The sequence below is a fragment of the Thrips palmi genome, unplaced genomic scaffold, assembly GCF_012932325.1.
Source record: "Thrips palmi isolate BJ-2018 unplaced genomic scaffold, TpBJ-2018v1 HiC_scaffold_15, whole genome shotgun sequence".
Classification (NCBI taxonomy): domain Eukaryota; kingdom Metazoa; phylum Arthropoda; class Insecta; order Thysanoptera; family Thripidae; genus Thrips; species Thrips palmi.
Genome location: NW_023144624.1, coordinates 9,712,370 through 9,733,976, shown reverse-complemented (window position 1 = coordinate 9,733,976; position 21,607 = coordinate 9,712,370). Strand labels below are relative to the sequence as shown.

General features: G+C 46.5%; 4 protein-coding genes across 6 annotated transcripts; 2 read left to right on the top strand and 2 right to left on the bottom strand.

Annotated features, from left to right (window-relative positions):
* Positions 1-5,564: 5,564 nt before the first annotated feature.
* On the bottom strand, positions 5,565-12,377 carry LOC117641742 (heterogeneous nuclear ribonucleoprotein 87F-like). Of its 3 annotated transcripts, none has more exons than XM_034379323.1 (8): positions 11,824-12,377; positions 9,837-9,982; positions 9,629-9,749; positions 9,010-9,433; positions 8,802-8,924; positions 8,596-8,718; positions 8,449-8,512; positions 5,565-6,958 (listed from the first exon to the last, which is right to left on the bottom strand). In XM_034379323.1, the coding sequence occupies exons 1-7, from the start codon at positions 12,205-12,207 to the stop codon at positions 8,463-8,465; spliced, it is 1,371 nt and encodes a 456-aa protein (XP_034235214.1). In that variant the 5' UTR covers positions 12,208-12,377; the 3' UTR covers positions 5,565-6,958; positions 8,449-8,462. The 3 variants fall into 3 exon arrangements, with proteins under 3 accessions (XP_034235214.1, XP_034235215.1, XP_034235216.1); XM_034379324.1 differs by having other exon boundaries at positions 8,901-8,924; XM_034379325.1 differs by lacking the exon at positions 11,824-12,377 and adding an exon at positions 10,836-10,996.
* A 49-nt stretch (positions 12,378-12,426) lies between these two features.
* On the top strand, positions 12,427-16,091 carry LOC117641741 (conserved oligomeric Golgi complex subunit 7). The gene is made up of 13 exons (XM_034379322.1): positions 12,427-12,657; positions 12,796-12,885; positions 12,972-13,052; positions 13,119-13,355; positions 13,425-13,608; positions 13,696-13,889; positions 13,979-14,198; positions 14,289-14,563; positions 14,655-14,775; positions 14,855-15,028; positions 15,121-15,341; positions 15,459-15,687; positions 15,779-16,091. Exons 1-13 carry the CDS (start codon positions 12,655-12,657, stop codon positions 15,946-15,948), a joined length of 2,199 nt encoding a protein of 732 aa, XP_034235213.1. The 5' UTR covers positions 12,427-12,654; the 3' UTR covers positions 15,949-16,091.
* A 286-nt stretch (positions 16,092-16,377) lies between these two features.
* On the top strand, positions 16,378-18,590 carry LOC117641743 (porphobilinogen deaminase). The gene is made up of 7 exons (XM_034379326.1): positions 16,378-16,605; positions 16,699-16,771; positions 16,876-17,059; positions 17,169-17,254; positions 17,328-17,509; positions 17,595-17,911; positions 18,004-18,590. The coding sequence occupies exons 1-7, from the start codon at positions 16,531-16,533 to the stop codon at positions 18,176-18,178; spliced, it is 1,092 nt and encodes a 363-aa protein (XP_034235217.1). The 5' UTR covers positions 16,378-16,530; the 3' UTR covers positions 18,179-18,590.
* A 401-nt stretch (positions 18,591-18,991) lies between these two features.
* Positions 18,992-21,606, bottom strand: LOC117641746 (mitochondrial import receptor subunit TOM20 homolog). The gene is made up of 4 exons (XM_034379330.1): positions 21,384-21,606; positions 20,829-20,923; positions 20,567-20,740; positions 18,992-20,463 (listed from the first exon to the last, which is right to left on the bottom strand). The coding sequence occupies exons 1-4, from the start codon at positions 21,511-21,513 to the stop codon at positions 20,410-20,412; spliced, it is 453 nt and encodes a 150-aa protein (XP_034235221.1). The 5' UTR covers positions 21,514-21,606; the 3' UTR covers positions 18,992-20,409.
* Between the last annotated feature and the right edge of the window lies 1 nt (position 21,607).

Genomic DNA, 21,607 nt, shown 5'->3' with positions numbered 1-21,607 from the left:
GCGGGCCCCCCCGACTCGGTCGCCGAGCCGCGCCACCCCCTGAGGGCTCCGCGAATCGGAAACATTTGGGGGTCGGAACGGGGTAATGGCCCTGGCGGGCAAGCCAAAGGGCAGTAAACGGGCGAGCCAGAAAAGAAGGTAACGGGGCGTTTGTGGTGCGTTTACTTCGCCCAACCGTTGACAAAAAATGGGGTGAGAAACAATCGGACTGCCCCAAAGGGCATAGACGTCACGGGTGAAGGGGGAAAAGTCCTGGGCCAGGCATGCGTGCGATGGGAAGGAGCCCCCCGCCACCCTGGTTCCCCCATCAATTTCCTTTTCCCCGCCGGCCGGGTGCTTCCCCCATGCCCCCGCCGGGCGGGTTCCAGGAAGGGCCGTCAGGGTACCGCAATCGACGGGACCCCGCCAGGACGCCGAGCGACGCCGAGACTGTCAAAGCTGCTGCCGCCACGCCCTAGCGCGCCAGGCCGGGGGCCGGGGGACGTCGGAGCTTAGACGGGGACAGGGCGACGTGCGACAGCATCCCCCGCGTCCCCCGCCTCGGCTGTCTTGGCAGCGTCGGCTTGTCGTCAAGGCGGCAGAGCGCCCGGCGGGTAGGCGACGGGGCCGCACTGCAGTTGCGCTGGTGGCCTATCCCGCAGACATAAGGCGCTCGCCTCCGCGGCCGAGGCGCGACGTATCGGCATCGGCCGGGGAACTTGGCCAACTTTGCTGCCTTGGGCCTCCGCGGGCTGCACAAATGGGGCCATTATGCAGTGGGCTGGGGGCTCAATGGGGGCGGCCGGGCTTGCAGGGAAGGAGCCGGCACTGCATGGCGCAGCATGGCTGTGTGCAGCGTGGGAAGTTCATCCGACAGACTGATTCCGAGTCTTTTCGTCACTCTGTCTCCCTACACGCCCTTGTGAGTGCAAGAAAGACAGAACGACGAATGCGACTCCCGGAATCAGTCCCGCAGGCCGGGGTGGGGGCGGCGGGCGGGTTCCTTGCCGACGGCCGAGGGAAGCAACTGCCGCCGCCAGCGCCGCACTTGCGCCGCTCTGCACCGACACTGCCTCGGCAGACTGTCTCGGCAGACCGTCGTTCCGTCGTTCGACAAGGCCGGCGTGGGTGGGGCCGCCGGGCCGCCGGGCATCCCCGCAACGCGACGCGACGCAACGCCGCGCCCATAACTGTTTGTCACCACGGCGTCGTCGCGTCGCGCGGATGCGCCAGGAGGCCGCGGGGTCACGGACGCGCCAGCGAAATGCCAGCCGAAACGAGCCGAACTGCAGGCTGTGGTCGCTCCGTCTCTCTCGCACTCACGGGGCGCCTGGCGTTTCTTGAGGGTGCGAGAGAGAGAGACAGAGAGGCCACTGCATCCCCGCGGAATGCCTTCCACGGCGCCGCTGGCGTGGGCGACCAATGGCAGCGCGCGGTGGACGTGCAGTGCAGGTGCACGCCAGGACCGCCCGGACGCCCCCTTCCCCGGCGTGACCTGCTTCTGCTTCGGGTAATGAAATTCCTGGTCGATCCGTCGCCGTGGCCGCAGCGCCGCGCCACAAGCCACAGCCTCCAGGTGCCGAGGCGTAGGAAGTGACTGGCAGCACCGCAATCACGCCGCGTGTCCCATTCACCATTCTGCTCTAACCCACATCCGAGATCCCTGCTCCGAGATCCTAGACCTACCCCCGCCCCTCCCCTCCGAGCGAGCGCTGCTGAATGGACGCCGCGCCGCGCCGCGGGCCTCAATGAAGGGGAGGGAGCGCCGCGCGTGGCTCCGCGTGGCTCTGACGTAGGCGTTGGCGTTACTCGCCCTCCATTCATGGATCCATCCCCATCCCCCCACAGTGCAGCCCCGGCCCGGCACTCCGGCAGCCCGCCAGGTCGACACGTGTCTAGGCTGCAGAGCCAGAGCACTGCAAAGCCCGCCTGCCCTGGGCAGCCCTGGGCTGTCCCGCCAAGCGCGGCCAAGCATGGCGAAGCGCGCCCCTCTCGCCGTGCCCTCCGAGGGAGGCAAAGCCTGCCCCCTCTGCCGCCCCCTCGCGCGTCACTGGGCCGGGCCGCGCAGGCCGACTGGCAGGAGGCCGTGGAGGCACTCAGCGTGCATGATGCCTAATGCAGGCACGTGGACAGGTGGACGGCTGCCTGGTTATTCATCCCCTCGGCGGCGTGGAAGTGGACGGGACAGGCAGCTCGGCCGGACGGCACGCGGACGGCACGGCCCCGACCCACTTCCGCCAACACGCCGCCCACCTGCCTCCGCCTGGCTCACTGCATCTCCATTTCCTCACATTTCCCTGTCCAACTCGAAGTATTCCCCCGGCTTTTTTGCGCCCACACGCGCCGCGATTTGGATATCCAAAGTGACGTAGCAGATATGGGAGGTGCTTTCGCTGAATCTTCGATTTTCCCTGAGGCTTGTGCTGAACTCCCCTACATTTTTCGACGCTCCTACCCTTATTTTGTTTCCCTGAATTTTCCCCGATCGACGACCATGTTGTTCTGAAAGCGTGTCCTTCTCCGCTCCCTGATCGCCCTGAGGCAAAGACCCAACCGGTGTGTGTCCACTTTTTCCACCTGGTGGCAGCTGGTTGCGAACCGCGGCTATGGCAATCGAGCACAAAAAGCAGCCCCGAGCGTGCATCAACCCTTGATGGTCCACTTCCCGGAAACCGGTAATGAAAAATGTCCCCCTCCGGCATGAATGTGGCTGCTGGTGCCACCGGCCATGCGGAGAAGACGAAGCACTTGGTGGCGCACTCTGTCGGCTTCGCGCGGCGGCACTATCGATCTCAGGCCCGGCCGCGCCATGGCCGCGCCCCGCCCCGGCAAGGCTAGCCTCGCGAGCGGCGCCCCCAGCCCCAGCGGCCCCAGCCCAGCCGGCTTGACGGTGGGCTGTCTCAGCCCAGCGGCGTCCTAGCCTCGCACCAGGCCCGTTCGGCCCGCCCGGGGAGGATTCTGAGACAGGTGGACGCCCGAGAAGCTGCTGTCTCCCTGCATTGAGAACGGCGCCCTAGCCTCGCGCCAGGCCCGTTCGGTCCGCCCGGGGAGGATTCTGAGACAGGTGGCCGCCCCACAGTGGGCCAGCCAGAGGACCGGAGCAGGCGGCCAAAACTCTAGACGCGTTTGGAGCTCCAGAGTCGTTAAATGGGACTCGAACCGAACGTGTGACCCCACCAATGAACTGCTCTCCGAACGAGGAATCCATTGGTGGGGTCACACGTTCGGTTCGAGTCTTGTTTAGCGACTCTGGAGCTCAAAACGCGTCTAGAGTTTTGGCCGCCTGCTCCGGTCCTCTGGCCCACCGTGCGCCCGGAGAAGCTGCTGTCCCCCTGCATTGAGAACGGCAGCCCCAGCCAAGGCCTCGGCCCGACGGGCTCCTCGTAGGCGTGCTTCTGCTTTCACTTGCGCTTGAGAAAACACCCAGGCCCCGGCATGCCCGGCCCGGGCCGAGGCCCCTTACCAATCTCCGCTTGCTCCGCTCCTCCAAGGACGCCGCCAGGCCCGCGAGGCCCGCGAGGCCCGCGAGGGCGCATCTGCATATTGAGCCCCGCAGCCCGCGCAGCCCGCGCAGCCCGAGCCGCTGGCACGTGAACAAAGCACGCCGTCGCCGCGGGGCGCCGCAAGGCGGAGGGAAGCTCGACGAGGCTGGAGCTGGAAGCAGGGAACGAAACCGACTTCACGCCCTACGGTGGGGCGCGGCCACACACCGCGCCCTGGAGCAGGGCACTGCCGCAACCTGTTGGCGGTAGTAGTTTCATTCAAAACAGTGGTTCGTCGCTCCGTCTCTCTCGCACCCCGACGCAACGCGACGCCCGTCCTGGGGTGTGAGAGAGACGTAGCGCGGCTCGAAATCGGCTTGCGTGAAGGACCTGTTGGCGGGCCCGCGCCTGCTCCGCAGCAATAGCGGCTTGTTCCCTCCGCCTTCCTCTGGCTCTCCACCAGGCAGGCAGCAGACTGACTGCGAGAGTCGTTTCCGCCATCCTGTCTCCCCCGCACCTACACGGCACGCCCCATGGATGATAGAGAGACAGACAGATGAAAACGACTCTCGGAATGTCTGCTGCACGCCGGGGGTTGTTGTTGGACATGCCTGTCTCTTGTCTGCTGACGTTTGACCTTCCGCCCCGAGTCCCAAGTCCCTCGCGACCAGGGGGACGGCAGTCATTGAGGACCAGCGTTGCCAGGGACAACGGACTAGAGTGGCGGCGACGCCGCCGGGCCGCCGGCACACGCACACACACTGCGATTGAGGGAGCGACTGCCTCGGACAGCTGTGGTCTAGCCCGCAATGGTAATGGTAACGGTCCAGCGAGGGTCGGCCACGCGCACTGCGGGCGAGCGTCGCGGGCCTGCCTACCCCGCCATTCACAGGCTGACTCTTGACTTGCCTTAAGAGGCTAGACCACAAATAATCGTGCTGAGGCCCCGACGCAACCAGCACCACCGTTTTAGTCAGGGTCCTTCTTCCAGAGACAGAATTGAACCCGGAAACAGGCTTGAATTGCATTCTGAAGCTCAAGTAGCGCTTCGTGGCCTTTCCCTCCGAGCCTCACCCCACCTGTTCCAGATGCCGTCCGTGCGTGGGATGCGGGGATACCCCTCGCCTCCCGGTAAAGGACCCCAGCGAGCGCAGAGTATTGCCGACTGAGGACAGAGTGCTGGTCCATGTGAACTCGTTGAATTGGTATGGCTTTGTCAGATGGTCGTTGCCCCGCCCGGCACGCCAACTTCCTTTACATTGTTTTCAACCGTGTTGCGATATGATTTGACATAGTAGGGTACACGTTTGAATTTGCACCAATGCGTATTTTTCAGTGTGAGGTGCGCATGATTTCATTGTATTGTGCATATTTTCGACATTAAGTGCTTCACGCACGCGTGATTCATCGGAAGGCACGATGAATTTTACCGTTGCACTACGTAATCATTTCATCGTGTAGGGAATTTTATACTCCCACCAGAAAACGGAGACATCTGAGTCCTTCGTTTTCTGGTCGGTGAGTGTGCGAGGACTCTCAATGCCTCTCGGGACGACAGACGACGAGAACGTGGCTCCCGTGCGGGTTCCGTGACAGGTTCGTTTCCGGCCTCGTCTCGCTGGGTGCCGGTGGTGCCGCCGGCCTGTGCTCGGGGCCAGGCCGGCCAGGCAGGAGACGGTCGGGCCGACGTCAGGCTGAGGCGGTGACGTCACGCCCCGGCGGCCAGGCCTGGGCCAGGCCCACCCCTTGAGACTAGGCCCTTGCGGTGAGGCCCTACGTCACACGGCGAGCGCTGCTCCAGCGCCGCAGCAGCCCCGTTTCCATGGCGACGCCACCAGGCACCCGCCCCTCCCCAGGAAACTCTGCCCTCTGATTGGCCCGCGGCCACAGGGTTGACGTCATTCCAGGACGGGCGGCCAATCACGTGCCGAGAAAGGGAGCGCCGCACCACCACGCACCTCGCACGGCGCGGGAGGGGAGGGGTGGCGCTGGATGTGTGTCCGTGTCCGCCCTGTTCTGAACCATTTGTGGGGTTTCCCAGAAAACCTTTCGGGCCCATGTAGTGTCGAGGGATGGGGGATGAAGTAGAGAAATACGCCTTGGTATAGGTAGAAACATTTATTATAAGTGATGAAAAAAAAGCACAGGTAACTATGAACAAGGTGAATTTGGTTGGAGTGCAAGGAAACCAGTGGACCCAATTCTTCAATCACAAGAATAAGCATAAGCAACACCTATTCAAGGAATGAATTTCCTTATTGATGAAAATAAATTGCTATGAGGCTCCTATAACCTTATGACTAAAGTCCATGATTTAAATACTTTAATTTATCTACCAATGGAAATAGATCGATACCTCATGTTATGATCAGACCATAATGCAGTTAGACTTATAAAACTCACGAATGCAAATTAAAGATAAATGAGAAAAAATTGGGACTTTGGGTTGCAACATCTATCAGCCTAAATATAACATGGTCCACATTTCGCTCATACGTAGTCACCATGCAGTCAACTCGTACAGATCTGTGCACTTAAAATTCTTGCGGCAAGATTTGCACTCTGAATAATTAAAACTTTATCGTGCAACACACAAACACAAGACTTGCACTCACACACGCACACTATCAAGCATTCACCTCCTGCACCACACAAGGTACTTGAGAAAATAATGGAACTCTGCAAATTAATGATGACTGAATGAAGTGACATGTTGAGTGGCAGGAAAAATTATCTGAAAATAAACTTTTAGTAGATCCGGCTAATATCTACCATACCAATAACTACCTGATACAGAAAAATAACACTCACCCTCAATTTTGTTAAAGTATAAGGCTCGAGGTCAACATTAATCAGTCTGCTTAATAACCATAAACAAAACTATGTTCTAAATTACATGTATTCAACAGAAGTTTTGTATTGAACAAAATATCTAACTAAACAACCAACCTCTAAAATTTTATCTGCAGAATGTGATGGCCACACTGATCAACTCCTTAACAACCAGTGCAAAATGCTGATAGTCTTTGACAGAAATCAAACAATAGTGTTAATTTGACATCAACAATCATGGGTGGACCAAGCACAGCTGAGATGTCATATTCACACTACTGCAAATTTCCTGCAAAGGGAGTCATGGGTACTATCAATCTGTTACACCGGTTGACCCTCATCAGCCAAACATAAGTATCAAAATAACTAGCTTTATCGCATTCACACAGCATGTAAAACCTCAACAGTGTAGACAAACCAACAAGGCACATCATGCAGCTGAGTCTAAGGTATCTTTTTTTTTTAAATGGGGAAAATCTTTCCTTAGATGAACAATAAACGAGCGAGAGTAGTGAGACAGTCTCATCGCACAAAATCCTTCAAACTATACGCTCAGATGGAAACGTCCTGTTCTGCTCCTGCTCCTGGGCTGTTGTGTGGCTTATTGAGCTTTAGGCTGTCTTCTAACTGCCTAACCTGCCTGCCTGCCTGACTCCATGAACTACCTATGGCAGCAAACGCAAACATATATTAGTCACACCTACAGTCTAGTTGGAAAAATTACAACATGGCGATCAGCCACTCAGTCTCTTGCCTCTCGCATTTATTACATTATGGCTTGTATAGGTACACGCTAATGCAATAAAGCATGTTTCAGTACAGTGAGCAGCTACCTAAAGGGCAGTTAAATCAAGCCACACGTGAGGAGCAGTAGGAAACACAATTTAGTTTTAGCAACAAATGGTGCTCTCCAAACTGTCTGTAATGGCCCCTATTGATAAGAAAAATTTGTGGTATAGTTCAATTTGGAGAAACTGTACTGAAAAGTCTGAGAACTCAGGCTGAGTGCAAAAGTTACCTTAATCTAAAAATGAGAACAAGTCCTAAGTAAGATTCACTAGAAAGATTCACTACTAAGAGCTAATATGCAAGTTGTAATTTTCATTCAGGAAGATGTTCTTAAATCAAGTGATCAGTGATAATGATCAATTTATAGTACTAGTATGAAAGTAGAAGAAAGTAGCCCAATTAGAGGAAAACTCATGGAAATGCAGCTGTTTTGTGTAATTGTCCCACCTGACAATTGCCTTTCACTCTACAAGTAAAATTACAAAACGTGCTCCCTGGGATGTGATTTATGGAAGCCTGTCCAAAGACCAGAATTTGCAACTAGTGAATTTACTTTCTGCTGGGCTTTTAAATTGTTAATGACAAAAATAGAAATAGTCTGTACAACCCTACAAACAAAAAATTTGAAATCAAACTTAAACTTGTTGAAATAAATGTTGAAGTCTAAATACTACAGCATTCAAGCTGAAAACTTTACTGCAAAGATAGACAGATAAAACACAACACATTTAACTGTTCAAAATGTTATGTGCAGGAAAAGGTGTGAAATTAAGCAGGTTTGCGGCAAATGACACATGGCATGCACCATAAGCATTAACATTTCCAGGTTGAGAGGAAGGAATAACTAAAATGCTCACCACCCTGTAAATGCAACTCCCAGCATGAGAGTTGATAACTACAGGCTGAAAATTATACAGAATGAAACAGATTCCCAAGTCATTATGCATCACAGACAGGAAAAGAGAACAAAGAATTCTAGAGAAAGTGCCAAGCTGAATGTTAACTTTGCAAGAATTATTGTTTCTTAAGAAAATTCATCAAAGATGCTAGGTTTATATAGAAAATTCTACATCTGCACTAGCCTGAGCATACTGCCAAAAGTGTGGAAATAAGTCTACAGAAGAACAAATCAAAAGAATGAGTACAAAAACAACCCACTAACTTTAGCATTGTCAAGAATGCCACACTGAGCCCTCCAAGCCACCAAAGTTTACTGAGAAAAAACAAAAGTGACCACTGTCCAACCCAACATGCAAGCTAAAAATAAATTAAATCCTTCAATCTGGTTTGCCACCAAGTACCTTACTTGCCATCCACTAACAGAATTCAACATCAGTTCACACACATCACTTCAAAAATTACTTACCAAAGAAGCAGCCACTAGTAGCGACGTCCACCGCCATATCCTCCGCCAGAACCGCCGCCATAGCCTGCAGACGTCCAGAATCATTGTAGAACATTCGCACCACAAACCATGAGAAAAACAAACAATTTGAAACTGAAATACACTTACCTCCACCTCCGCTGCCACCTCCGCCGCCACCACCACCGCCGTAGGGTTGACTGCGGTTGGAGGAACCGTAGTTGTTCCTTACTGGACCACCGCCATAGCTCTGTTGATAGTTGTCATATCCTCCTATAAGCAAATAAGCATGAATGAAAAACAACTAGCAAATTTAACAAACTTGCACATCCGGAAAATAAAGACTTCTAACTTACCCCCTCCATAGCCACCGCCGCCACCTCCTGACATGCCACCGCCCCAACTCTGGTTACCACCCTGGCTGCCCCATCCACCTGACTGGTTGTCCCATGGGCCCCCTCCATAGCCACCCTGGTTGCCTGAAATGAAATTATATTTTAATGTCAGGTGAGAACTCGCGCAAGGACATTCATGGTAGATCCTGAAGAACCAAAGAGTACTCACCCCAGCTGTTGCCGCCGCCGCCACCGCCGCCTCCCCGGCCTCCCCAGCTGTCAGTGTTTCCCCAGCCAGAGCCAGAGCCGCCGCCGCCACCACCCCCGCGGCCTCCGCCTCCGCCACCGCCTCCCCTAGGGCCGCCTCCCGACTGCAGTTCCGCCCTGCTGATGGCTTTCTTCACGTCCACCGTGTGTCCACAGACAGTGTGATTCTTGTGGAGTACACATTTGTCGACTGCATCATGGTCGTCATACTCAACAAAGCCAAAGCCTCGTTTCTTGCCGGTTTCTTTGTCGAGGACGATGCTAACTTGCTGAACATTACCAAACTGACTGAAGTAACTGCGGAGGTTATCTTCTGTGTGAGCATCTTTGACTCCGCCCACAAACAATTTCTTCACAGTGGCACCAGCCTCTGGCCTGCCAATGTCCTGCAAAGAGTTAAATATGTAAATGAGAAATGTATGAAAATGCATGGAGAAATAGAGGACTTGGCCCGGGTAAAAGAAGAAAAAGAATATTCCCGGACTTGGCAGACAGTCTCTTCAGCAGACAGAGGCCGGTTGGTGACACATTTAGCTTGGGCCAAGTCCTCTGCAAGGGAAGCATTGAAATTGATGACAAACCTCTCGTGGCACAGCTCGTTTTGATTCAACTTCTCGTCCATCAATTTTATGAGGTCTTGCATGCATTGCTGCATCAACCATATGAGCTTGTGCATATGTAATAAAGCCAAATCCACGGGATCTAGAGAGAAAAAGGGGCAAGAAGACTTTGTTAAGATAGTACTTGGAGGCTATTAAGAAACTGAGTAACTCCTGTGAAGATGCTAACCTTCGCGTTTTCGGATCCTTCATAACAACAACATCTACAACCTCGCCCCATTGTTCAAAATATTCTTTCATAGATTCATCGGTAGTGCGGTAGTCCAATCCTCCAATGAACAGCTTACGCAGCTGTTCAGGCTCAGACTTTCCCTCCTGGAAAGAACAGAAAAACACCATGTCAGTTTTGCTTTTAAGTTTACAACACTATGCCTTTTTCAAATGTGGCCAACAGCACTCTCAAGTGTAGTCTAAAGTGAGAAGAGTAAGAGATTAAAAGAGAAGGCTTTGTGTGAAGCGAGTGAACAGAGGAGATGGAGATAGCTACTCCCCATCATTATTGGACTCCCTCCACCATGTTATTGGTGGACCTTCAGCGAGATGTATACCTATAACCTCACATTTTAAAAAATTGAATACTCTTTATTAATGATAAATTAGAGTTGTTCCTGATAATACTCTTGGTAGATATGGTATGAATCATACTGTATGGGCCGACTCAGCCAGCCTTATCATATATAAATTATCGCACCAAACCAAGAACAACATGTCAGCCTATGCTCTTGACAAGAAAAATGCAGGCCATCTCCAAGAAAAACGCATTAGACACACACTTTTGTCGAAAAGAAACGGGTCTTGCTACAGGATGTATAGCGAATAATAGGAATGGACGAACAAAACAAATTAAAATTTTGCGTCGTAGCGAAGCAAATGGTGAATACCGGCTAGGCTAGGCCAATAGGCACACACACACATGTTCGGTGAAAAACCATGAACCTAACTCACTAAATTTAAAAAAAAAGGAATCGTCGACAGTCAAATAAGGCAAAGGCCAGAAAATGGTTAAGAAAAGTTAAAGGAAGACATCTCTAAAACCATGGCAGTAATAATGGCTAGTCAGCTCGCCCCTTCGCGCAACTCTTTGCATAGGCACTGGATAACCCACACGCAAAGTAAACAAAATAGGGGATTTGTTAGCGACGCCGCAATTCACAGTGCAAGTACATACCTCTGATGCTCCCATTGTGGGGAAAGCGGGACAAAATTTGCTTACTAAAGAGCAAACTTGTCCACGTCAAAGAGCCCCAATCTTCTCACTGCCACGCCGAAACGAAACGAACGATCACCACCACCACCACACCACACACCACACCACCGGACCGGACGTAACCGGACGTCGATCCGTCGAGCCCAAGTGAGGCGAGGCTAGCTGATCCGTGTTATGAAAAATTTACGTACGCTCTCAATAGAGTGTAGAGTCCAAAAGGGCCCCTAAAGGGGAGATCCGCAAACCCGCGTTTTGACTTCTGACCGTTTTTGGGGCTCATTGACGCCCAAAAATTCCCCCATGCGTTTCCCGTTTCCGGCTTGCGTTTTAAGTTTGTCTAGAGAGCCTGAAAACGTCTAAACATTTGCATCTGCCGTTCATAACTGTTCAGTTGCCTATTTTAGAGAAATGAGGAGTTTTTGGCCTTTTCCAAGCGCCGTCAACCCCTTGATCTCAAGATGCCTCAAGCAGACGACCAAATCAAAAAAAAGCGTGGGGACGAAAAAAATGTCCGCCGTGCTTTTTCCGCTTCCGGCGTGGTTTCAAAAATTCCGTGATGAGCCTCAAAAGTTTAAACTGTCGACATGCGATATTAAAGGGAGTCTTCAAACTATTATAGAGAGTGAGGAGGTTATGGGACTTGTTCGAAGTGCTACCAGGGCTCATAGGCTTCACGAGGCCCAGAAACGACCCAACATCAAAAAAAAATTGAGGAATTACGCATGCACTTTCTTCGAGTTGAGAAGCAAAATCGAACTTTTTTCAAGTTCGCGGATCCCCCTTTGGGCCTTTAGGACTCTAATAGAGTGTGAGCCCGACTATGAGCGACGCTATTTAAAAAGCCCTCCCTCCCTCCCCTCGTTGTTTACTGTGAACTTTTGTCCAATTTTGTCACAAACAAAAAACAACAGCAATCACTACGGTGCATAGGAAATGGAGGCTTACTCACCCGCATGTGTTGGGGCTCGGCTTCGGTTATTTCCTTATGAACCCTGCCACGCTCATGATCCTCCTCGGGCTCAGCCTTGATTCTAGCTTGAAACCCTTGCTCCGGATTCTGCTGCTCAATGTCACCGAGATGCATCCCATACGCCCCATCGTCGGTGTCATCGACAGGTTCTGCCTTGACCTGGGACAGGCCCCACTCCAAGGGCTCTTCCTTGGCCCTCGCTTCTTGGCGGCCCTGCTGGCCCTGCCCATGAGCAGTGTGCTGGAGATCGACGGACGGAGGCTCTATCGCCGATGCCGATTTCTCGACAACGTCGTTGTCATTGCTTGACGCAGTCGGCTTCGGCTTCTTCCTTCCTCGCTTCGTCTGCCTGGTCCGTGCCATTTCGGTCCTGCGGTGCCGGCACGTGGGATTTTGGTTCTGGTGACTGAAGCTGCAGTTCGTGGGAGCGGAAACGTGTCCGTTTCGTTCTGACGGTCAATCGAATGCGCACACCGATTTTGCAGAGCGACAGCGACCTGACATATCCTAATATCTTGAGTCACATTTTCGGACAACCACACGTGTTCATGGGTTCATGGTGACTGTTCTGCTTCCGGGCTCCTGATTGGTCCTCATTTCACCGTTGTAGTCTGCTAGCATTTTTGTTTTTGTTTTTGTTCTTTATGTCCGGCTGCCAAGTGTCAGTTCAGTGTTTGTCAACAGAAACCGTCATTGTGGGTGACAATGATGTAAATTTGCACAATTATATTTCCTGTTTAGATATTATTTTGCTGAAATCAGTATAGAATAGCATTGCTGGTGTTCAATTTACCTCTTTATCTTCTCATCATGGTACGTATACTTGGTTGAGTTAAGGTTATTGTTCATTGGCTCAAGTTTAGTTCTGTTAATTCAAATGTATCTGTTTATTTATTGGGATAAGACTGCCTTTAGTTTTTGTTATTGTGTGTTCTTTTCTTTGCAATGTAGGATATGTCAGCATTTTCTGATGACAATTTCAATGCAAGGGATTGGATAAATACTACGTTTAGGTCACCTGAAGTTAAAGAAAATCGAGATGTAAGTAGGTTTGGTATCATGTGAGCCAGTCTCCTTTCTTTCATTGGATTCAAAAATATGTTTCAATATTTTCTTTTTCTTTGCAGGTATTTGCATCATCTCTGGTTATGAAACTACAACTCTACGTTCAACAAGTGAACAGTTCATTAGAGGAAACTAGCCAGCAGGTAAGCATCCACTATCGCATTGAAACATGAAATGAGCTATTTCATTGATGAGTACTCTTTTTGCAGGTTCTACAAAGTTTACCGCGCGTGATGCGTGATACTGATATTCTTCAACAGGAAGCATTAATGCTCCGAGAGAAAATGAAAACGGTCCGAGAAGAAATGTCTAAAGTTCAGAGTGACACTGGGGAGTCACTAGCAACACTGGAGCACATAGACCAATTAAAAACACGGCTCCAAAAAGCAAAGCAAGCATTGCATGAAGCAGACAATTGGTCTTTATTGGCTGCTGATCTTGAAGAGGTATTTTTTGTCATACATGTTCTGAACCAATAACTCATTGGAAAATTATAATTGGTATTAATGTATCAGGTATTTGAATCGGGAGATATTGAAAGTATGTCGTCAAGACTAACCAAAATGCAGCAATCGTTGGGGGCCTTGACAAGTGTGCCTGACTATGAAGAACGACGATTGCAGTTGGAAGGGCTCAAAAACCGTTTAGAGGCAATTGCAAGCCCTCGTCTTGTTCAAGCTTTTACATCTGGCTCCATAGGTTTGTGTGTTACGAGATTGAACAATGTAGAATTTTAAGCGCTGATCCAACAAGGTTCATGAGTATTGCGTTCTATGATTTCTGCAGATCAGTCCCGTGTTTATGTTCGTATTTTTGTTAATATGGATCGCTTGTCTCAACTTCTCAAATACTACCATAAATGTCAAAAGGGAATTCTTCTCCAGCAGTGGAGGACCATTGTTGATATTGAACAGGATGAAGGAGTAGTTCATCTATTAAAATCGTGCTATGAAATGTTCTTGGCTGCCTGGAATGATCAGGTTGGTTACCGAGTTGAACCAGCAAAGGCTGCTGTTTCTTCATACTTCATGCCAGATTTTATTTTCCTGTTATTGATATCACGTTGCAGGTAAAATGGTGCAGCCAAGTTTTTACATCCATCCCTCCCCCATCGATATTGGTTGATTTATTTTCGGATACTCTTGCTTCCTTGGAGCCAAGCCTCAATAGCTGTTTTGATGGTCCACTAAAGGAGGAAGCAGATCCACTTTCTTTACTTTTAGAATTGAGTCAGTGCACTCAGCAATTTGTGGCAAACCTCCAGGCTACCATTGAATCATCCAGTCAAGGTGAATTATGTCACTCAATTTATCAGAATCTCTGGTTTAAAAAAAGAAATGTATTTATTATTTATTGACATTTCCCTACCGGTATCTCAGGAAAATACTCAGTGCCTGATGAGAAAATACTCACGCTTGCTCGGTCTGTGTATCACACTTGGATCCCATATGTAAAACAATATTCAAAACTGGAATCAGAAAACCTAAAGAAGCAAATGTCCTCAAATATTGTGCCTCAAGAGGACCTTGCAGAAACGGTACAATCATTGGGTTTGTCGGTGACAAGTGCAGTGGGAACTATGACTGATGCCCAGAAGCGCTGCTTTCAGCTCAGTCATGGGTGTGCATTTATTGGATTACTCAAGGCTATCAAGGTAACTGTGATTTCAATGTGTGAAAAATATTTGATCTGTAATAATTTTGTTTTAAGTGCATTCATTTAAATGAAAAATTTATTTCTTACAGTCATACTTCAATAATTATTTAGAGCAGTTCCAAACTGCTCTAAAAAGACTCGATAAACAAAAGGGAAATGGTGAAGATTGGAACATGTTCCAAATGTGCCTTTCTCTTCTACAGGGTGTAGGTAAGGATACCTAAGGATACAATTATGAAACTTTAACTTGTTGCCTTTGTTCCATTACTCATGCACAATCTCTATCTAGGCCAGTTACTAAGTGAAGTTCGCCATCTGGACAAAGAACTATTGCAAAGCCTTCTTAACTCCACTAAAACATTACCAGATGAAAAATCTAGCCCCTTTACAAATTTTAGGCTGTTACTTTTAGATGAAACTGGCCGTAAGGAGTTTGATCTTCTTTTGAAATCATTCCAAGAAGGTGATTACTTAAGATTTTGCTGTTTTATTATTTTTAACAAAATTGATGATGTTTGTGTTTTTGATACAGTTACATTTCTGGTTGGTTTCCAGGTCAAGAAGAGTATGTTTTAAAATCAGTTTTAGGTGCAATTGAAAAACTTTGTGGAGATGTGCATCGCACAACATTTGCAGTTATTCTTGCTCCAATAACAGTGCAGTTGAATCTTGTTCAAAGTGCTCCTGCTTGGTGTGCATCTGTTGCAAAATCACCAGTCACGTTAACTCTAGACCTGCCTGATTACAGTTTTGCTCCACAAGAATATATAACTCAGGTGTGAAGCAAATGTATTTTATTATTATTGTTATTATAAAATTTTTCTTTTGTTACAAGACTGTGAAAATTGTGACAAAATGTTTATTACTGTATTGATTTTGTATTTGCTTTAAAGATTGGTCAATATCTGATGACCTTACCTCAACATCTGGAGCCTTTTCTTTTGCGTGACAATCCAGCCCTTACTCTGGCACTAAGTGTTGCTGTTTCCGAGGAAGCTGGGGGAAGTGCAGATTTACTACTGGCTGGAGTTGCTCGCACCACATGTCTCACATATTGTGACCGCATTTTAGGCATTTCCCAGCTCACATCAAGTGCTTGCAAACAGTTAGCTACAGACATAGGTATTTATTTCATATTGGAAGTAATTAGGCTACGCTTTTGGGGTTCTATTTTTTTACTTTTTTAAACATATTCCATTTTATTTTTTTACAGATTACCTCGGGAATGTACTTGAGGACTTGGGCCTGGGTCTTTCTGATCAGCTTTCTCAATTATCCAATTTACTACGAATTCCTGCGGACGAATATCAGTCTCAAAGTTCTGGATGCCAACCCAAGCTTGTTGCAGCAGTTCGTCAAATGCGTGAAATTACTACAAGTTAATGAAGTCCTGTTGATGTATTAATCTCACTTATGAAATGTTTTAACTGATTATCAAGTGTTACCCATTTCCTTGGACAGGAAAATTATATTTCATACCCCTGTTCTTTCATTGTTCAATAAATTCTATAATCTTGTTAAACTACGGTATGCTCAATTTTTTATAATTTTTTAAAAGTTTTCCAGAGCTTTCTTCTATTCTCACTCACACAACTCACTATGCACCATCCTTTCCCAAGTATTCTTTTATCAATCTTTTCTCAGTCAGTAGATTGTCTCAGCAGTTATGTTGATTATCTTCCTAATTACTCTGGCTCGCGTAAAACCTGAGGGGAATGACATGGAGGTTTTGATAAGAGATAAGAGAAACTTGCCGGCGTGCCGGCCATCGATTCGAAAGCGGGTCACGGAAGTGGTTGGAGAGGAGAGGGGGGGGGGGAGGGTTGGGGTGTCCGAGCAAGCAGACGAAGGCGAGGACGATCGAACCGTGATGACAAATCATATGTAAATATTTTGTTCATAGTGTCGTTTATCGAAATGTGCCTCGTCTTGTAAGGACTCTTAACACCGGCAACAAGCAGCAACATGACGGACACAAGCCCTCCGGCCCCAGCAGACGCCCAGATCAGCAAAATTGTGGTGGGATCCCGCAACAGCCAGGTGCGTTGAAGTGCAAGATCATAAGCCCGGTGAAGGTTACGTGTGCCACGTGTGTTTATATTCTATATCTCATTGTTGTTGTTTGTTTTACAGCTTGCTTTGGTGCAGACGAACCATGTCATAGGTCTCATGGAAAAACACTATCCTGAAAAATCGTTCGATTTGGGTGAGAGGCTACATTGTAGAGGACTGCGGTGCTGTACAGTTTTTCTATTGAAGATGTTTTACTTGCTTTTCAATACTGAATGATTATTTATTTTGTGTTTTTAGTTTCTATGTCCACAACTGGTGACAAAATTCTTGACAAAGCATTACCAAAGATTGGTGAAAAGAGCTTATTTACCAAGGAACTTGAGACTGCTTTGGAGGCTGGAGATGTTCAGTTTGTGGTACATTCTCTCAAAGACCTCCCTACGACTCTTCCTGAAGGCCTTGTCATTGGTGCAGTTTTAGAGTAAGCTTTCATTTAATACATTCAAGAGAGTTTCTCTAATTCTGTTGAAAAAATCAGTCTCACATTCAATAGATGTTAAGGATTCTCATGTTTGCAATGCTTGTTCTAGACGAGAAGATCCCAGAGATGCGTTGGTCATGCACAAGGATTTAGAAAACAACGACTTAGACAGTTTACCTGCATCTAGTGTTATAGGTAAACTACACCTTACTAACATTAATTTTCATACGATTCAATCCCGAAGTTAACTGAACTATGACTATTGCAGGCACAAGCTCTCTTCGACGAAAAGCACAGCTGCTTTCTAAATTCCCGCATCTTGATGTTCAAAGTATTCGAGGGAATGTTAATACTCGGCTTCGGAAACTGGATGAGAAAAATGAATTCTCAGCTATCATTTTAGCTGTGGCAGGGCTTAATCGTATGGGCTGGAACCCGAGAATAACTAAGGTAGGTTTAATCATTTTACTCAACATTATCACTTTTACAATGCAGTGTTTCAAATTGTTCATTAAAACCTTTTGATTTTGACAAGGTTCTACATGGGTCTGAAATGATGTATGCTGTTGGACAAGGAGCTTTAGCTGTTGAGTGCGTTGGTGATGACTTGAAGACTGTGCAATTGCTCTCTGTATTACACCATCGAGAAACTGCTCTTCAAGTGGTGGCAGAAAGGAGCTTCTTGTGTTCTTTGGGTGGAGGATGTTCAGCACCTGTTGGAGTGGTCTCTGAGATATGTAATGAAGGAAAAACCTTGGTTCTTGAGGGTGGTGTGTGGAGTCTGGATGGCGACCAGAAGTTGACTAAGAAACTTAGCTGTAATTTAGAAAAAAGTTCAGAAGAGCCACCAAGGTTAGCTCATGTCACAATGTCATGCTGACAGTACATGTGGGACTAAATTATGTATGCATCTTACAAGTTTGCCTTTTTTGTTTCTTTTGCAGGAAGAAATCTGCACCATCTCAGCAGACAACATTTTGTGGTATTGTCAGCCCAGCATCAGACATAGAGCATTACAGAGCAGCATTCAAGCTTGGACAGGACTTGGCAAGTGCTCTTATTAGTGAGGGAGCCTCATCAATAATGGAAGAGGCAAGGAAAGCAAACGAGCCCTCATGACTGTAATCAAGCCTGATCAACTAGTACAATTTATTTTATCTTTTGTTTTCCACAAGTGGAAATCTGAATCTCTTCCATGTTCTTAAGTTTTGAAAGAATTAATTTTGTTGTTTAATTGTTATCACATTAGATCCATGCATCTTTTTGTGCATTTTAGTTACAATTAAAGACCATACTTGACTGCCATGGAGGCAAAGACCATTACATTTTAGGGCTAGCTGTGATAAACTGCTCAATCAGCTTATTGGTGTGTAGTTTTTGACAAACCATTTTGTATGAATGAATGTGCTATTGTTTTTTGATACATTTACTTATTGGTGCTTGAGACTGAAAAAAAATGTTACTTAACAATTTGCTGCCAAGTTATTCTTGTAGTAGGAAGCATCAATTCTCCTAAAACTTCATATTTTCCTAGCTGGTCTAGAGAAGATTGTTTGTTCTCTTTAACACCATTCGTCATACTGTGACAGCATTTTTGTCATGTTTTCATCTGTATCATCTGAAGACCTCAGCTATTCATAACTTGAGCCCCTTGATGTGTGCTAGCTATCCAGTCTTAGTAGAATTTTGAGATTGATGATGTTGCTTGATGATGCCTGTTGCTTCATTATCAGCAGGTTTTTATCAGGGCCCTTGACTTAAGTTTGCAGCACATTTACATTGAGTGAAGGAATTGTGAATGTGAAGGAGCCTTTCTCATGAATACAGCGTCACTTTCATCCTACACTGCTCAACTTACAATGGTCTTTGGATGTATTTTGTGTTAGCATTAGCACGTGGAATAGATAGGTGATCAAAATAAAAGAAACATTATTTATTGATTTAGAATTTTATTCCCCTTAGGGAGTTTGTTGACTGTTATATTGTTAAAACTAGCCACTGTCAGAGAAGAAAAAATAAACTTATTTTTATCTCTCAACTACATTCCTTCAGTGGAACTTCTACTCTGTAGTATTCCTTAACACATCTGACCACAATATTAGAGAAGAATACTAATGTTTCCTAAATTTATGCATGCTGTGCCAATATTGCCAAATTTTTAAGGACTCTTTCATACTCAAAGATAAGAGTAAACACTCCTCTCATTTTTTATATATCAGAAGAGTGATACCCAACATCTTTGAAAATAAACATTGACATGTTTAGTGAGAAATGACCTTTGACAATGTGCAGTACAATTCAAATTTGAGTTCACAAAATATGATTAAAAAATACTTCGATATCTCACATAAAATTTGTTATGTACATAACAACAAACAACCAGACAGGTGGAGACACAACAGTGCATGGTAAGGTTTGCATTGATCTCATTAGCAAATTCTTTCACTGACTTTGCATGCCATTCATAACAACTTCAAGTAATGCCAATGCCTAAATGCAGAAACTTGGTACATTCATACTCTCACACACACATGCACATGTGTTTATCAGAGGATGAATTATGGACCATCTGCCATAGCAGGAACTGCAAGTTAACAGTGATAGCCATTCAGAAAAAAACATGCTATAAGAAAGAATTTTTTATTTTACAACAGAAATGAAACTGGATTATTTCTGTTGCTGTGCATTTCCATTCCTTTTCAACTTAATTGAGCAAGGCAAGGTCCACATGTAAAAAAGATAAGTTGTGATCAAAGACATGAATTAACAAAAACCAAGTGTGTTAAGTTATTGAAGGACTAAGGAAATTGTAAGAAAATCAGAGTGGAAATTACTTACTTGCCTCGGCCAAACATAAGACATTAACATCAATGAGAATAGTTTGCTTAACATGAAAATTATACGCATCAGAAACTACACACACCTAATTTGGAATGGATGTCTGATCATTACTACTTAATGGGGAACAAATTGAGAGTCTCTACACTATAAAAGTTAAAAAAAAAGAAGAAAAAACAACTACCAAAATGAAAAAAAATTATGAAAAAACGTGTTTATTCTATAAGAAGTCACTGTCACAGATGTAATCTAAGTTTTGGTTTACTAGGGGGTGGAAGGACAAATGACAAGGGAAAATGGGATCAAAAGTTTGTGGCAGTACATCAAGACAATGGTAACAAAGATACATAGTATACAAACATAAGGCTTTTCAGGGTATTTGGGGCAACATTTTAATAATAACTGCTGCAATAGTTAAATTACAACTTCTCCACTAATCTGAGCTTGATCACTTGCCCTTTCACCAACAAAAGGAACTCGCAAACTACTGTCCACATTTCTACAGAAGAAACTTATTCAACATCCTCATCCTCTAATCCTTTTCCCATTTCATGACTCATTAACCTCTGAAAAAAAAAATCACAATTAATTAAATAAAAATTGACATACAAACACACACACAGAAAGAAAGCCTTGACAGTCAACAAATTTAATATTTTAGGTACAAACCTGTCCCAAAGCAGGAAGTCTTTGAAGAAGGAGGTTGAAAACTTGAGGTGGTAATGTCTGCTGCAGGACAGACAGAAGCTGCTGGGGTTGACCACAAACTGTTACGGCATTGGACAAATGCTCAACTCCCTCATCAATTTCTCCACTGGCCAGCATCATTTCTCCCAATTGAATCTGAAAAAGAAATTTAGAAAATAAAATTAATAGAAGATCACTTGGAAAAGAATAAAATGAATGAAAGATAGTTGTGTAGTTTCATTACCTCTTGTAGGAAGAACTTCTGGACAGCTTCATGATCTTTCAGATTTGGGAATTTTGATGCACCCCTCTTGTTGGCATCCTTCTTGGCCTTGCGACCTACAACAAAATGAATCATGCATCAGACGAAGGCTTCTTTATCTCACTGAGAGGAGTCGTACCACTGGACACAATCACTATACAAATACTACACAAGAAGTGATAATCAGCACTCTTTGTTTTCCTTCTTACAGCTCAACAAAACATATCGACACATCAGTAAATGAGTGAATGATAACAAAAACGAAAGAACCCAGGAAAGGGGTACTTGTGATTGAAACTATACTGTAAAGTAACACATGATTTTTTTTAAGGTTCATAGCATGCCTTCATGCCTGGAAACTAGGTTTGCAACATCGAAGTGGCTTGCTATTAAACCAGCGACAACCGAAGCAACAGAGTTATTTCGACGGTGAGTGCGTCCAAGAACAATAGAGACTAAAATTAAAGCTCTACAAATGGACGCCTAAATATTAATTTAGAGTTTAAAGTACTATGAAGAGGTTATGGAGTTACTCACGTTCGCGCAACTTCTTCTTGAAATTGGGATCACTCCTCCTCTGCCGGTCGAAGTACAAACAGTATCCCAGGATCAAGGTGCCGCAGACACCCGCAGCGATGCCAATTGCGGCCTTGGAAACCGTAGTCATATTAATTTAGCGAATTTCGGCCCTGTTTCGAAAGGATATAAACTAAAAAGACATATTGATCCCACGGAGAGGGGAGTGTTCGAAACAGCTGGCT